We start from the raw sequence: 14,220 nt of genomic DNA on the forward strand, positions 1-14,220 counted from the left end.
GCTGCTTAATTCAGTCATGTTCTTTATGTCGATGTCAATTTCTGGATACTTGACTTACGGGTGCGTAACGTCATTTTTTTGTCGTGATTTGACAAGGATTGTTTTTCTACATTTGCAAGAGTGGATCTTTCATAGAGATACAATGTCACATCGATGCAAATGACAACCATATGGCATCATCTGTTAGAGAATTAAACATGTATGCATGACTTTCTTGCACAATTATGCATACTTTATCATATAGCGTATTTATAGTGGTGGGTTATTTCCATCCATTACACTTGCAATCCTGGCGATGTCTGGATGGTACGTATAAATAGTTACAGAACAATTGCTTTTTTATTTATTTTGTAGACTCATTTAACCGATAAAACATCATATCCCAAGCTTTGCCTTAATCTAACTTTTTTTATGAACGAAGTTTCATTACAATTACTAAAATTGTGATTAAGAAATGAAACCAAATGCATTTTCCTATTTTGGTGATAGTGACCTAGATATCGAAACTGCTTTTCCAGTTCACTATTGAAAGGGAGGAGTTGATACAATGTATATTAATATGAAGTTTAATTTAAATATAACAGGTATCTCTATAGTTTTTATCTACAATTTATAAATTTAAAACGACCTTTAAATTGAAAAAAACTTGTGCATACGGCGAATAAATATTTTAAGTTTTAATACAATCCATGCCTGAAATGCTAGCTTACATAATAATTTCAGAACGCTTTTTAAGATTATATTTAAATAACATTAAGTATAAAAAGCAAAAATATGTATAACAAGCTATATCAAAATGAAATATTGATCCGTCAAGTCAATGATAAGAAAGTATTTACCATTATTTATTACTTATCAGTATGATATTGATTTGTTTAACCCATTTATGCAAAGTGGACTCTCCCATCCTTCTCAATTGGATCAATTTATTTCCAAAATTAGGGATTTCTAGTATACTTATTTCTATATTTAGAATATTTCTTACAGAAATTCCGCTGAGCAAACAGCGCAGGCCCTGATGAGACGCCCCATCATGCGGCGTCTCATCTGGGTCTACGCTGTTTGCCAAGGCATTTTTTCTAGACGATAGGCTACATGGGTTTAGAATGTGTCCACAGAAAGAAATGCATTTTTGAATTCGGATAAGACATCACGTAAACTAGCATCCCGAGCAAGCGTCATCATATTTGATAAGTATTTGATTTTAAGAATGTTCAATAGGATTCCCAATAACCATATAAGAAAAAAACATCTGACGTCATGTCGTTTAACATATCGAACTAATATATATAATACTTGATTGCTTATGTTTTTGATGATCGTTAAAAAGAATGGTAATGTCGACTAGTAGACATCATCAGACATTGAAACCACCAATCGTAACATATTGGCTAGACAAGTCATGGTAAACAACAAAAGAGTATGTTCTTCTTCTCAAACGTGCACAAAAGGACCAACTTAAATCCTTAAGTTCATTTTCCAATATTTAATATTAAAATAACTAAGACATTAACTCGTATTAACACATTTATGTTTACATAAATGTTTACACTAGATTTTCAACTGACATGATTTGCAAATGTTCTATGAATCAATAGTCCGTGTTTATTATATATATTAACATAAACGATGTGGTATGAAGTCGTTTAAAACATCGTGATTCATAAAGTTATGAAACTGAAAAGTTACAACACTCACATGTGTTTATACATCAGTACTTTAGTGTCTTGTAGTGCATTGTTTATAAAACCAAGATTAATATATATAAATAGGGAACTACAGTCGAGCATATAATTCTATTTTCGAACAATATTTGTTTGTTTTTTATTAATTTCTTCGAGTTACTTCGTCGGTTGTTGTTGTTTGGTGTGTTCGTATGTTCGACCTACTATTATATGGACTTTTAACTTTTCATTGATTAGTTACCTCGCGGTAATTTTAGATGTCCCGTTACTAATGGATGTACGTGAACGAGAGCACTCAGATAAGCAGTGACATAAATTCCCTCTCATACACGCAAATAAAATTGAGTCGACAGTACGTGAGTGGTATGTACACTTAAGTCTGCATTCTTGTAATTTACGCCTTTCCATTAATTTAAATTCACTTAATTTTATGGACTGTATCTTTCATTTGTTTAAATTTAAATAGTTACGATTACATCCAATTAAAAACATAAGCTTATATATTTGCTCCAAATAAGCATCGCTTTTCAAAACTGGATTTATAATTTTTGAAACATGATTATATTTTAAAAGTACATCTTGATAAACTAATTGGTTTCATAGGATTTGTATCGCGTATGTATCCGTTTTTTCATGATGGTTTTTATATCCCGGTGGTCCGATCTTTAAAAGAAACAAACTGTTTTCTCAATCATCTAAATATTTCAAAATGACAGTCTTAAATCTCGTCATTGTGAATGGTTTGGTCCCCGGTTTTGTTTACATGTATTGTTTAATGTTCTTACGTGCGTACAGTTTCATAGTGACCGTAAAGAGTCATTAGTTCATGTAGCTGTTAAAATGTTTCTTGTTAATAGGAATAAAATTAAGATAGTAAAAATACGCGTAAAACTTGTTTTACAAGGCTGTTTTTTGTTTAAGAAATGTCTTTAGATACATTGTAATAAAAAATAAGAGATAACATGTTATTATTAAAAGTTTTAATAGACCCAATCTTTAACAATTGTTTTATCAGACTTGAATTGGCATTTCAGAAATGTACCTTGCTCTCGTTGGTTGGTTATTTCTTTGCCTCGAGTCAGGTAAGTGACCAGTTGCAGAAACAGTGCTTGCTCGTGTTTGTTGTATGTCCGTTGTTGTACGTTAATAATTAATGATGATTAAATATCGCGACTATCTAACTTAACCATGATGTTTAACCCGTCTTCTTTTCAACTCATTTGTTAACTGATGAGACACAATGTGTCTCGTTATGTTTTAAGGTTAAAGCACATTTTGATCTTACTTAAAATTTGAAAACATATCGAATTTTACCGCGACTGAAGTTTTTGTGTATTTCAATCAGTTAACAAGACAAGTATTGATGCATAGCATCGAAGGGCGTCGGGAATTTCAGTGTAAAAGGCACTCAATGAAGTTACAGGGAACGATTTTTTTTTCTACTCTAAATATTAATATATTGGCCGATTATTTTAAACCAAATAGAAAAAGATACTGGTATAACCGTAATCTATGATTTTGTGTTACAACCCCAAATAACCATTATCTATGATGTTGTGTTATAACCCCCAAATAACCTTTATCTATGATTATGTGTTGCAACCCCCAAAAAATTTATAGTTCATTATTTACATTGGTTTCCTTTTTTTACTGGCATCCGTGCGCAGTTTTCATTAATGGAACAGAACTGTGTAGGTTTTAAAAAAATCTGCGTCATCTTGTAAGCGTAATTTAATATTTTTCTCAACTTCAAGGGGAGATGAGTCTGAACGTATTCTTACGTTGCTCATTTTCGATAGGGGTTGAGTACTCATTGATATGAAAACACAGTACAAGTTTTAATGTGTTTACGAACCCTCCCACCCTCTCACACATATATTTCATGGGCATAATAAAAGCAAAAAAATGGTAACAATAAAACATCATATTTATTTAAACTAAAATGTCTACATCAAAATAAAAATTAACATAGAACACAAATAAAATAATTTGATTCTACTGGGGCTCGAACCTTGGACCTCTCACATATGAAGCGACCGTGCAACCACTACACTACGGAATGACCTTCTAACTAAGATATTAATACGTGACTGTAGTGTAACGGTTATCAATAAAGCAATCATTCTATGCAAAGATGGTGACGTCACTACGTTATTGTCAGTAAGACCGGTGTGTACCTAATGATTAAGCAATAAACCGTGTAATCGCTGTCGTCTTGTAAAATTGAAGAAAATACGCGTTAACCAAAACTTGAACAGCAAAAGTATGCGCTATTGTTAGAAAAACCACAAAATAAATATATTTTGATTATGTTTTGTTTTTATACAAAACCAGAAAGTTTCACCGGTTTGCGTATATGCACAGTCCCTGTGATCTTTTATTATTGCCCAGTCTCTGTGATCATTTATTAATTAAAAGAATTGGCTTTGCATTATTGGCAATAAATGTTGTAGTAAATGTAATAGGCACAAATGCAGTACTTATTAACACTAATTTACACAAAAAATCACCGCTATACAAGATATTCTGACAACAAAAATATATACATTGATCCGTAAAATAACTTCTCCTCCCATAGGCGAGAAAAAACGAATTACATACTAGTCGCCGCACTTCAGTGCGACGCCAATAAAACAAACAAACTCTGACCACCCACTGGCTTATCACACATGCCTAAGTCCAAATTAAAGTCAGGCTATTAACACTCATATTAACGGAAAAAACAACATGGGCAAAGGACAGGGCGGTTGGACTCATTTTAGAAAGCAAGGATTTAAATCACACTACCATGAAGCTGTTGTAGTATATCCGGTTATACTATAAACATATTTATAATTCTATGGAAAATTGTAAGCGTATATTTACCTTTTTTGTTATGCCCCCGGGTGGAAAGATCGGGGGCATATTGTTTTTGGCCTGTCTGTCTGTCATTCATTGTGTGTGTACCGAAACTTAAGCTGAACCTTTTGAGTGTTGAAAGGTCAAGGTCATCCTTCAAGGTCAATTGTCAAATATATGTCTTCAAAGCGGCGCAAAATGGGGGCATTGTGTTTCTGACAAACAAATGTCTTGTTTAAAATGTCTTTATTCTATACACTTGTTTAAAGCTCCAAACTCTGATTTCATGTACGTGCCTATAATGTAATTAAGTGTTATTTTACTTCCATAAGCTCTCATTACAAGAACACAGATAAAGCCTCTCCAATAATATGTTAAGCATGCATTCGTCCGATAAAATTGTATACGATTCGTACGTGACAAAACTATATATTTTTCATAATAGCGACTGCGAACCTGTGCTTAAATTGTGCACCAACGCCTACCAGTTTCCCATGTCTTACATCCAAAACCTGCTCCAATGGGCAAGTATGTCGTGCAACTCAATTTATAGTATTTACATTTTTTTCCAAGGGTTATGGTTTTTTACATTTGATATTTGTATTAAAATACCGTGGTGATTTACTTAAGGTCAAGCAAAATATGTTGAAAATAACTGAGTAAATCGTTTTGGTTTTCAGGAATGCTATGTCAAGTACGTGTTGAAACCTGATTTTACGGTTATGTACGAATTCGGTTGTCAAGATACTCAGGTATGAATGAATCTTGATTTTTGTAATTCTGTGTTCATCTTTAGTTTTGTATTTTTTATATTTAAATAACGTCTAAAACAGATGTACGCAGGCCTTCTATGAACGTGTAGATATCAAAAACAGCCTACTGTATGAACTAACTTGGTTAAAAATTAATTAGTTGATATAGGAAATACTTTATCATTAAGTAATAATAAAAGTGATGAAAGCAAGTATTGTAAGTATTTCCACAAATTGAAGATCCATATCTCAGAAAAATCATTTGCATTTACTCAAAAGGGTTTCATTCACCGTTCAAAGGCGGTTACCCCAGCTTTTATCATTATTGTATGATAGTCCTAATTTATTTATTGCCGTGAATTGTGAAGACAATGTTTATTTGCCATAACATGAACACTTACGCAAAATAATGCATCTCTGCATGATATGTGTTGAGTTTCATTATTCATCTTTACTATACTACAGACATGCCCTCGACAGATAGTTACCCCTGCTATAATTGGCAAGCGAAGCACCGGCGACACAGAATTGTGCTACAAATGTTGTGATGGAGATATGTGTAATCAAGGCACACTTTGTACAGGCATGAGTCAACCTAAATTACAATATATTTTTAGCAGTATACCATCCAATGCAAGTAACAAAATGAACTTCTAATGGTCTTAATATATATAGGAATTATATAAATTGAGTTAACATACCTGTTTCCAGTTAGTTGAAGACGCCTGTTGCTTTTTGTGAAAACAAAACTAAATGTAGTTTTATTTCACTGCTGTTATTATAAATACTTATTTAAATGAGAAGGATCGACTCGTGTTCTTTTTTAATGATGATTTCTTACGAAAAATAAGTACAATAACGATAGAGCATTTTACAGTCCACACGTTGTGTATCCTTACACCATACATATGACGTCATACAGGATTAAAATATTTATATCAAAGTGAGAATTGTAACTCGTTGTGTGCGTCTTTTTGCTTCAGTTTTGTTGACATTGCTCTTGGCACATTTGGTAAAATGATAACTGTTAGGCTTTCAGAAATTCAAATATATATTTTACAGAAAAGCATGCAAGTGAAAAAGAAAAATTCATTTTCAGGACCTACAGCATCTGTCACGCCCATCGTGCTTCCTACAACTTTATCAAGTAAGCAACACTAAATAATTTAATAGAATGACACTTGTGTCTGATAATGTCTAATTATAAGAAATTCTACCATCATCATCTGAACACATTTTCTTTCATACGGTATGATATCCATCAACATGATAAAGATGCAAGTTTAACACCTCTTTTGAAAAGGAGAGAATAAGTAATTACTTGTTTAAGTTACTAACGAATTTCCTGGACGAGTTTTATAAAATATGGTATGATGTGACAACGAGTGTCAGATATATTTAATCACATGCTTAAATGAGCAAATTAACTAAATATTTACGCAAACATAATGATAAATCCCGAATGTTGTTTACATTTCGTGACGTCATTTGACGTTTCAACATCATTTCAGCAAAAAAAAATGCGATTGGTCAATAAACGATAAAAATGAAAACGCTTAAAACTGTTGTATTACACACATGTCATAAAAATATGCAATGGTTGTATTACATGGGTAACAGGGTATATTATTTGATAAAATTAGTGTATATAATTTTTTTAAGTTACTGACAAAGGCTTGAGATTGTTCCACTTATTTATGACAATCATTGTGTGTATAATATAAATAATAACATACATACACAATTCCTGAACTCGTTTAATAAAATATGGTATGATATGACAACTCGTTTCAGATCCTATATATATGCAAAAGAAAAAAAGTTTTTTTGTCTGACAACAATTTTAAATCATGGGCTAATCGATCCAAAGCACCTATGCCAAAGCGTTTTGTTGCTTAGAAACAGCATTGGACACGCTTAAACAAATATGTGATTTAAAAAAAACGAAAAAGGGAGCATGCCGTTTATTTTCCAAGCCTTTCAACAATTATAGAGATATTAGTTGCCCTTTTGAATCATCTGAAATGGTTAATCAAAGATGCGTATTCGACCTGAATTGCGTTACTTAAGCGCCATTCATAAAAGGTCGAGATTGTTTATTTCGTTAACGTGAGAAAATGGCAGATGAAAATGAACAGAGACCAACCAGATATTTTAATAGGACATGTTGCGAAATAGATAAGTGTTTAAGACCATGGCTGACAATTTTAAAATTTTATAAATGATATGAAGAATTGGATTGTCAAAAAGTAAACATATACAAGTAAACATATGCAGGACCCGGTATCATTATAGATTTCCTTGATTTACTTGTATATCAAAAAGAGCAATCGGCAATGAACGGAAGATGAACTAGTAAAAACAACGTGTTGTTTGTTGCTGGAGCATTAAATTAAAAACGAGTCCACAACAGCCCTTAAGAAGACACATAAGATTGTGTACCTTGATTTCATACTCTCTTTCTCTCATCATCATCATCATCATCATTATCATCATTATCATCGTTTTGCTAGCCCCTGTGTGCGTGGTTCCTTTTTCAGGCCCTTGTGTGCGTGGTTCCTGTTTATCTAGCCCTTGTGTGCGTGGTTACTGTTTTCCTACCTCCGTATGCGTGGTTCCTGTTTTTCTAGCCCCTGTGTGCATGGTTCCTGTTTTTCTAGCCCCTGTGTGCGTGGCTATTGGTTTCCTATCCCATGTGTGCATGGTTCCTGTTTTCCTAGCCGATGTGTGGTTGGGTCAAGGTTTTCCAGCCCCAGTGTGCATGGTTCCTGTTTTCCTAGCTTATGCATGCGTGGTTCCTGTTTTTCTAGCCCCTGTGTACGTGGTTTCTGTTTTCCAAGCCCCAGTGTGCATGGCTCCTATTTTCCTAGCCCCAGTGTGCATGGTTCCTGTTTTCCTAGCCCCTGTGTGCGCTGTTCCTGTTTTCCTAGCCCCAGTGTGCATGGTTCCTTTTTTCGTAGCCCCTGTGTGCATGGTTCCTGTTTTCCTAGCCCCTGTGTGCGCTGTTCCTGTTTTCCTAGCCCCCGTGTGAATGGTTCCTGTTTTCGTAGCCCCTGTGTGCATGATTCCTATTTTCATAGCCCCAGTGTGCATGGTTCCTGTTTTCCTAGCCCCAGTTTGCATGGTTCCTGTTTTCATAGCCCCTGTGTGCATGGTTCCTGTTTTCCTAGCCCCTGTGTGCGCTGTTCCTGTTTTCCTAGCCCCTTTGTGTATTGTTCCTGTTTTCCTAGCCCCCGTGTGCGTGGTTCCTGTTTTCCTAGCCACTATGTGCATGGTTCCTGTTGCGTAACCAACGGGAACAATCTAACATTTTTTTCACATTTGTCACAGCGGCTTCACTGGCAAGGATTGTGATACTGTTTACTAATATAAAAACATTTTAAAAAACTTTTTAACTCGTTTTTAAAATTCTCCGTGGACATTTATATTAGCCGATGCGATGAAACAATATACGCGTATATTCTATTTGGTTACACACTTGTTTCCGAATTCCAAATCGTTGAAAATCTAACTATGTAATACATAGACCTATTTGAAGATGTATATCTCTGTAAATGTGTAGTGTATTTGTACAAAACAGTAGAAAATCCATTTTCAAACAATATCGAACAAGCAATATCAATTTACTGTTTTTATTAAATACTCATGTGGCAACAATTTATTGAATTACAAATGTAGACGTGTTGTTTTTACGTCAGTCAGCAAACATTTGGCGATTTAAATTACTGGATCTTGTTAAATCCAATCTTTTCATATATCAATATAAATTATTTAATGACAAATACATGCCAAGATATGTGAAAAGCACCCTTTTAATTCAAAAATAATTTATTAAAAAAGAGGTATTATTGTTACGTCGGTCACCCTTTTGCATATGTATTTATCAAAACCAATGCCGATTCAAATCCTGCGTGTTTAAATGCAACGCCACCCTGATTGCTTCAGGCACAGCTTCAACTACTGCAAAGACAACACCGATCCAAAGAACAACAACAAAAGGTGTGAGTTCGATTTCTTAACTTATTTTCTGAAAAAGAATGGACACATTTTCAATATGTCTAAATAATAAGCTGGGCGAAATATTAACAAAGTAGGTCAGGGGACATAATATAAAGGTCTCAGTTATCGAACCAATCCTCTTATTTGGAGTTTTCCGGCATTTTTCGACACTGTCGATTGAGTCCATACTAAAAACATAATTTATAAAAGCAAAATATTAATCAGGGTGGATATCTAACACATCTATCAACATGAATTCCAGATCGTTGGGAGTCTGACTATGCAATCAATTGACATATTTGAAGGTGTATTTTTACGTAAAGGTTACTCATGTGTCAACAATTTATTGAAGTACAAATGTAGACGTATTGTTTTTACGTCAGTCAGCTCATGTCATGAGTACTTATCAGAACAACTGGCGAATTAAATCCCGCGAGTTTAAATGCAATGCGCCGTCCGGACCTAACTTTGTCTTAACTTGCTGCAACTACTGCAAAGACGCCGATTCAAACAACAGCACCGACAGGTATATATTTAAATTTTGTTTTTATATTAATTTATGTTAATAGAATCGGCGCATGTTCAAGAAGGGTAATGGAAATATGTGTATAGCCACTATCACGCTCACCAATACATACGGCTACTGTATTATGCTATATAAAAACATTCGACAACAAGTATTACCATACGATGGTTAATTACAATAGGAAGACCCTAAAAACAAGTAACATTGATGTAAAAACGTTATATTACAAGCATTCGGCAAGTTTTAAGCATCTAAATCTAAATATCGTTCCACGATGTAATCTACTTTCGCTTTCGAGTCAGGATCGGATTCATTCGGGTTGCGTTCATTTGCATAATTTATACAAGCCATTTTCGCATTCGCTAAGTTCCAGTTACCAAAAATTCATTTTGATTTTACAGAATGATTATTCATGAGAGGTACGTCATGCTTCCGACGCTTACCGTATCCAATCTCGTGTTCGCCCATAAATGTTCGGATATTTCACGGGAGATATGAATGGAATTATTTGTGGCCACAAAAAATAAAAACGAGCATTTTGTATCTCGTTAAATCAATTCTACCAGACAACATCTAACGTTGAAATTTTGCATTTTGCTAAAAGGAACATTGATTTTTTTATAGGTTAGCTTTATTTATAGAAATATTCGATATTTTTGAGCGTGATTGTTACTTTAATATTTGCTGGTCGAAATATTAACAAAAACAAATAATGAAGTTAAGTCATATTGATTATCAGTCTCAATTATCGAACCATTGATTAATTACTTACATAATCAGATGCAACAAGATAAAACAACGGATGTGTAATTCAAAAGCACAGAAAATCTGACAGTTCCATCCATCGAACATTTCTTCTTAAGAGAAAAAATAATCGAAAAACAAGTATCGAAGTCTCAAGCATGTTTTATTGATATTACACTCAGAATTCAACCTCTGCTCCTCGAATCCCTGTTGGCCTGGGACCTGCCACGACTTTACCACCTGGTACTTCTGTCTCTGTCCGGAAGGTCGCAAAACACAACATAATTGTAACAAGAGTTATTTGTATAAAAGGAACTTGTATTTTATTATCTGGAAAACACGAATTAAGTGATATTTGTTTAAACATGTGTTTTCGTTCTCATTAAAACTCGTTCAGACTCTAAACTATAATTCATTGACATATTTGAAACTGCAAATGTACATTATTATATTTGTACAAAGCTTGAATGAGAAATTTTCAAAGAATATAGAGCAAGTAATTACAATTCTTCATTACTAAAGGTTTTTTATTGTTTTATTAATGCGAAAACAATATATAAAAAAGAAGTATTTTTGTTACGTCTGTCAGCCTTTTGCATATGTATTTATCAAAACCAATGCCGAATCGAATCCCGCGTGTTTAAATGCAACGCGCCACTCTGATCGTATTGCTTCAGGCACTACTTCAACTACTGCACAGACAACATTGATCCAAACAACAACAACAACGGCAGGTATGATTTCGATTTTTTTAACTTATTTTCTGAATATTATGGGCAAATTTTCAAGAACAGAAACGAAAATATGTCTCTCAATATAAGCAGGGCGAAATATTAACAAAGTAGGTCAAGGCACATAAAATAACGATCCCAGTTATCGAACTAATCATATTTTTTTAAGTTTTCCGGCACTTTTCGACACTGTTGATTGAGTCCATACTAAAAATAATTTATAAAAACAAACTTTTAATCAGGGTGGATATTTAACACATCTACCAACATCGCTTCGCATTATCTAATGGGCAATACTTCGTTTCAGTTCCGACAACCCCTGCCAATCCTTGTTCCCCAAACCCCTGTGTGCGTGGATCATGCTATATCGGCAGCGGAAACAATCCCACATTCATCTGCGTGTGCCCATCTCGTTACACTGGACTGCACTGTGAAATAGGTGATAAATATAAAATGAAACGAACAGTATTTAAACTGATCGGTTATTAACACCATCAGTTACAACAAGGTAAAACAACGGATGTGTTGTCACTTTACTGGAAAGCTATTACATGTTATACATATATGTATCGTCCCTTATTAAAAAGCTCATTCAGCCTGAATGTTTCATCCAGCAAACGTTGTATAGTTTAGTAGGAGACATAAAATAATTACAACCTCAAACATGTTTTATTGATATTACTCTTAGAAACACCCATGTTCCCCTAGTCCGTGTGTGCGTGTGTCCTGCCTCGGAAACAGCGAAAACAATCACACATTCTTCTGTCTCTGACCGAGCGATTTCACCGGGCAACGTTGTGAAATGTCTTTAATTGTTTATTAATTTGCAATAAATTCAATTTTAAATCTGTATTTTTATGTCAACTGATTTATTAAAACCTAAACCCCTTGCAATTCCGCGTGTTTAAATAAAGCACGCAACCTACTGCAAACACCACGCTGATTCAAACACAAACAACAACAACCGGTCGGTTTTATGTTTTCATTTGCTTGTGAATTTATGCTTGACATGGGATAAGCACATTTTTAATAAGCGTAACGGAATGAGTTAAATAGAGTAAAATACATGTTGAACAAATAAAATAATTATGCAATTCAAGTAAAATTTCGATCTCATTTCTCACCAACTTTCTACTTAAGAGTGCACTTTCTCCTTGCGATTGTTTGGTGTTGTAAATAATGGAGTAATGAATATGTATAAGCGGAATTTTTTGCTTTTAACGAAAGCAGATCTAGCCCAGGTCCCAACACATAGCTCACTTTGAACATGTACTTATTACATCAAAACTTATGCATCTCGCCTGTGTATCGTAGAGTGTATATAACGCTGAACTTTGTTTCAAACTACACTTGTTATTGTGTAGAGCGCATTTATCACATGCTACACATTGTGCTTATGGCATATCGCCATTACGATTATGTGTATTTGAAACATATGTAATAAGACTTTTATACCATTGTCATTGGCTACTTTTCGTTTGACTAACCGAACGCGTAACGTTATTTTCGCTGAAATGAAGTTGCAACGTCACGCAAATGATAAAAATTCTGATTTTATTATCACGTTCATTTTAAAATTGAATTTAGGCGCCAGGTTAAAGCATGTGAAAAAAAGACCTGACACATTATTATTTATAAAAATATATACAATTACTTATGTTGTATCGAACACAACAGAAATATAAATCAGTTATGTTGAAGTAGCCTAGAACAAAAAAACAAAATAGTTGGACATTGAATAGAATTGTATTAAATATTAAATTTAATTTCAACCAAGCAGCTTGGTCGTGGTAAGCAATAAATGGTCGGTCATGGGACATCTTCTGACCGTATATCACAAGCTACAAAGACTCCATACAATTATGAAGGTCAAGCGCCATTGTTATTGCACATCGACATTGAATTATGACTTTGTCATTTTGCCTATCAACAGCGGCCAAAATAAATGTTTCAGATCGCACAACAACAAGAACAACGTCAACGACCACGCCTTTTTCGAGGCCAACTACAACACCGAAACAAATTACAGATTATAATTCATGAAACGAACTCATTAGCACTATTATACAATAACTGTCAAAAATACTCACTCAAAACAAACATCTGTATTTGTAGTTGTATTTGTTAAACCCAAAAGACATTTCAGTGTCGCAATTTTAAAGCGAGGTTGAAGTCGAAGTTGATTTGGGTGATACGGTGTATACCGGCCACTTAAATTATTATTTTTTAAATCGTGTCAAAAAATTAGGATACGAAACATATATAAAAATTACAGGTGTCCGAAACTTTAAGACAAAACAAAAATTAAGGTGTCCAAAAATGATGGTGATGATGATGATGATGACGATGACGATGACGACGACGACGACGGCGATGGCGATGGCGATAACGATGACGACGACGACGATTGCAACGACGACGACGACGATGATGATGATGATGATGATGATGATGATGATGATGATGATGATGATGATGATGATGATGATGATGATGATGATGATGATGATGATGATGATGATGATGATGATGATGATGATGATGACGATGATGATGATGATGATGAAGATGATGATGATGATGATGATGATGATGATGATGATGATGATGATGATGATGATGATGATGATGATGATGATGATGATGATGATGATGATGATGATGATGATGATGATGATGGATTCATGTCAAAAAGCGCAAGTGTGATAAGTGTTGGTGGAATAGAGGAAAACAACATTGCTACATATTTAAATATAAAGCACAAACGGGGTTGTATTCATGTTGTAATGATAAAGGTTTGTTCTTCTGAAAGTGGTTTGTTGAATAACGTAAAATATGTTGACAAACTAATAAATTGAAAATCAAAATAAATTCAGATACTTGTTCATACATTTCGTGTTTAACAAGAAATAAAATATGCACAGAAACAGCTTTAAAAATAAACA

General features: G+C 34.0%; 1 protein-coding gene across 5 annotated transcripts; it reads left to right on the top strand.

The window, feature by feature from the left end:
- Positions 1 to 289: 289 nt before the first annotated feature.
- LOC127831999 (neurogenic locus notch homolog protein 1-like) lies at positions 290 to 12,125 on the top strand. Of its 5 annotated transcripts, XM_052357128.1 has the most exons (12): positions 290 to 306; positions 1,943 to 2,048; positions 2,720 to 2,767; positions 4,969 to 5,051; positions 5,204 to 5,275; positions 5,741 to 5,858; positions 6,375 to 6,422; positions 9,221 to 9,274; positions 10,727 to 10,831; positions 11,222 to 11,278; positions 11,583 to 11,714; positions 11,964 to 12,125. In XM_052357128.1, exons 2-12 carry the CDS (start codon positions 1,961 to 1,963, stop codon positions 11,981 to 11,983), a joined length of 825 nt encoding a protein of 274 aa, XP_052213088.1. In that variant the 5' UTR covers positions 290 to 306; positions 1,943 to 1,960; the 3' UTR covers positions 11,984 to 12,125. The 5 variants fall into 5 exon arrangements, with proteins under 5 accessions (XP_052213088.1, XP_052213087.1, XP_052213089.1 ...); XM_052357127.1 differs by lacking the exon at positions 290 to 306 and having other exon boundaries at positions 1,930 to 2,048; XM_052357129.1 differs by lacking the exon at positions 290 to 306 and having other exon boundaries at positions 1,930 to 2,048; positions 10,727 to 10,810.
- Positions 12,126 to 14,220: the final 2,095 nt, after the last annotated feature.

Source organism: Dreissena polymorpha, chromosome 5, assembly GCF_020536995.1.
Source record: "Dreissena polymorpha isolate Duluth1 chromosome 5, UMN_Dpol_1.0, whole genome shotgun sequence".
NCBI classification, from domain to species: Eukaryota; Metazoa; Mollusca; class Bivalvia; order Myida; family Dreissenidae; genus Dreissena; species Dreissena polymorpha.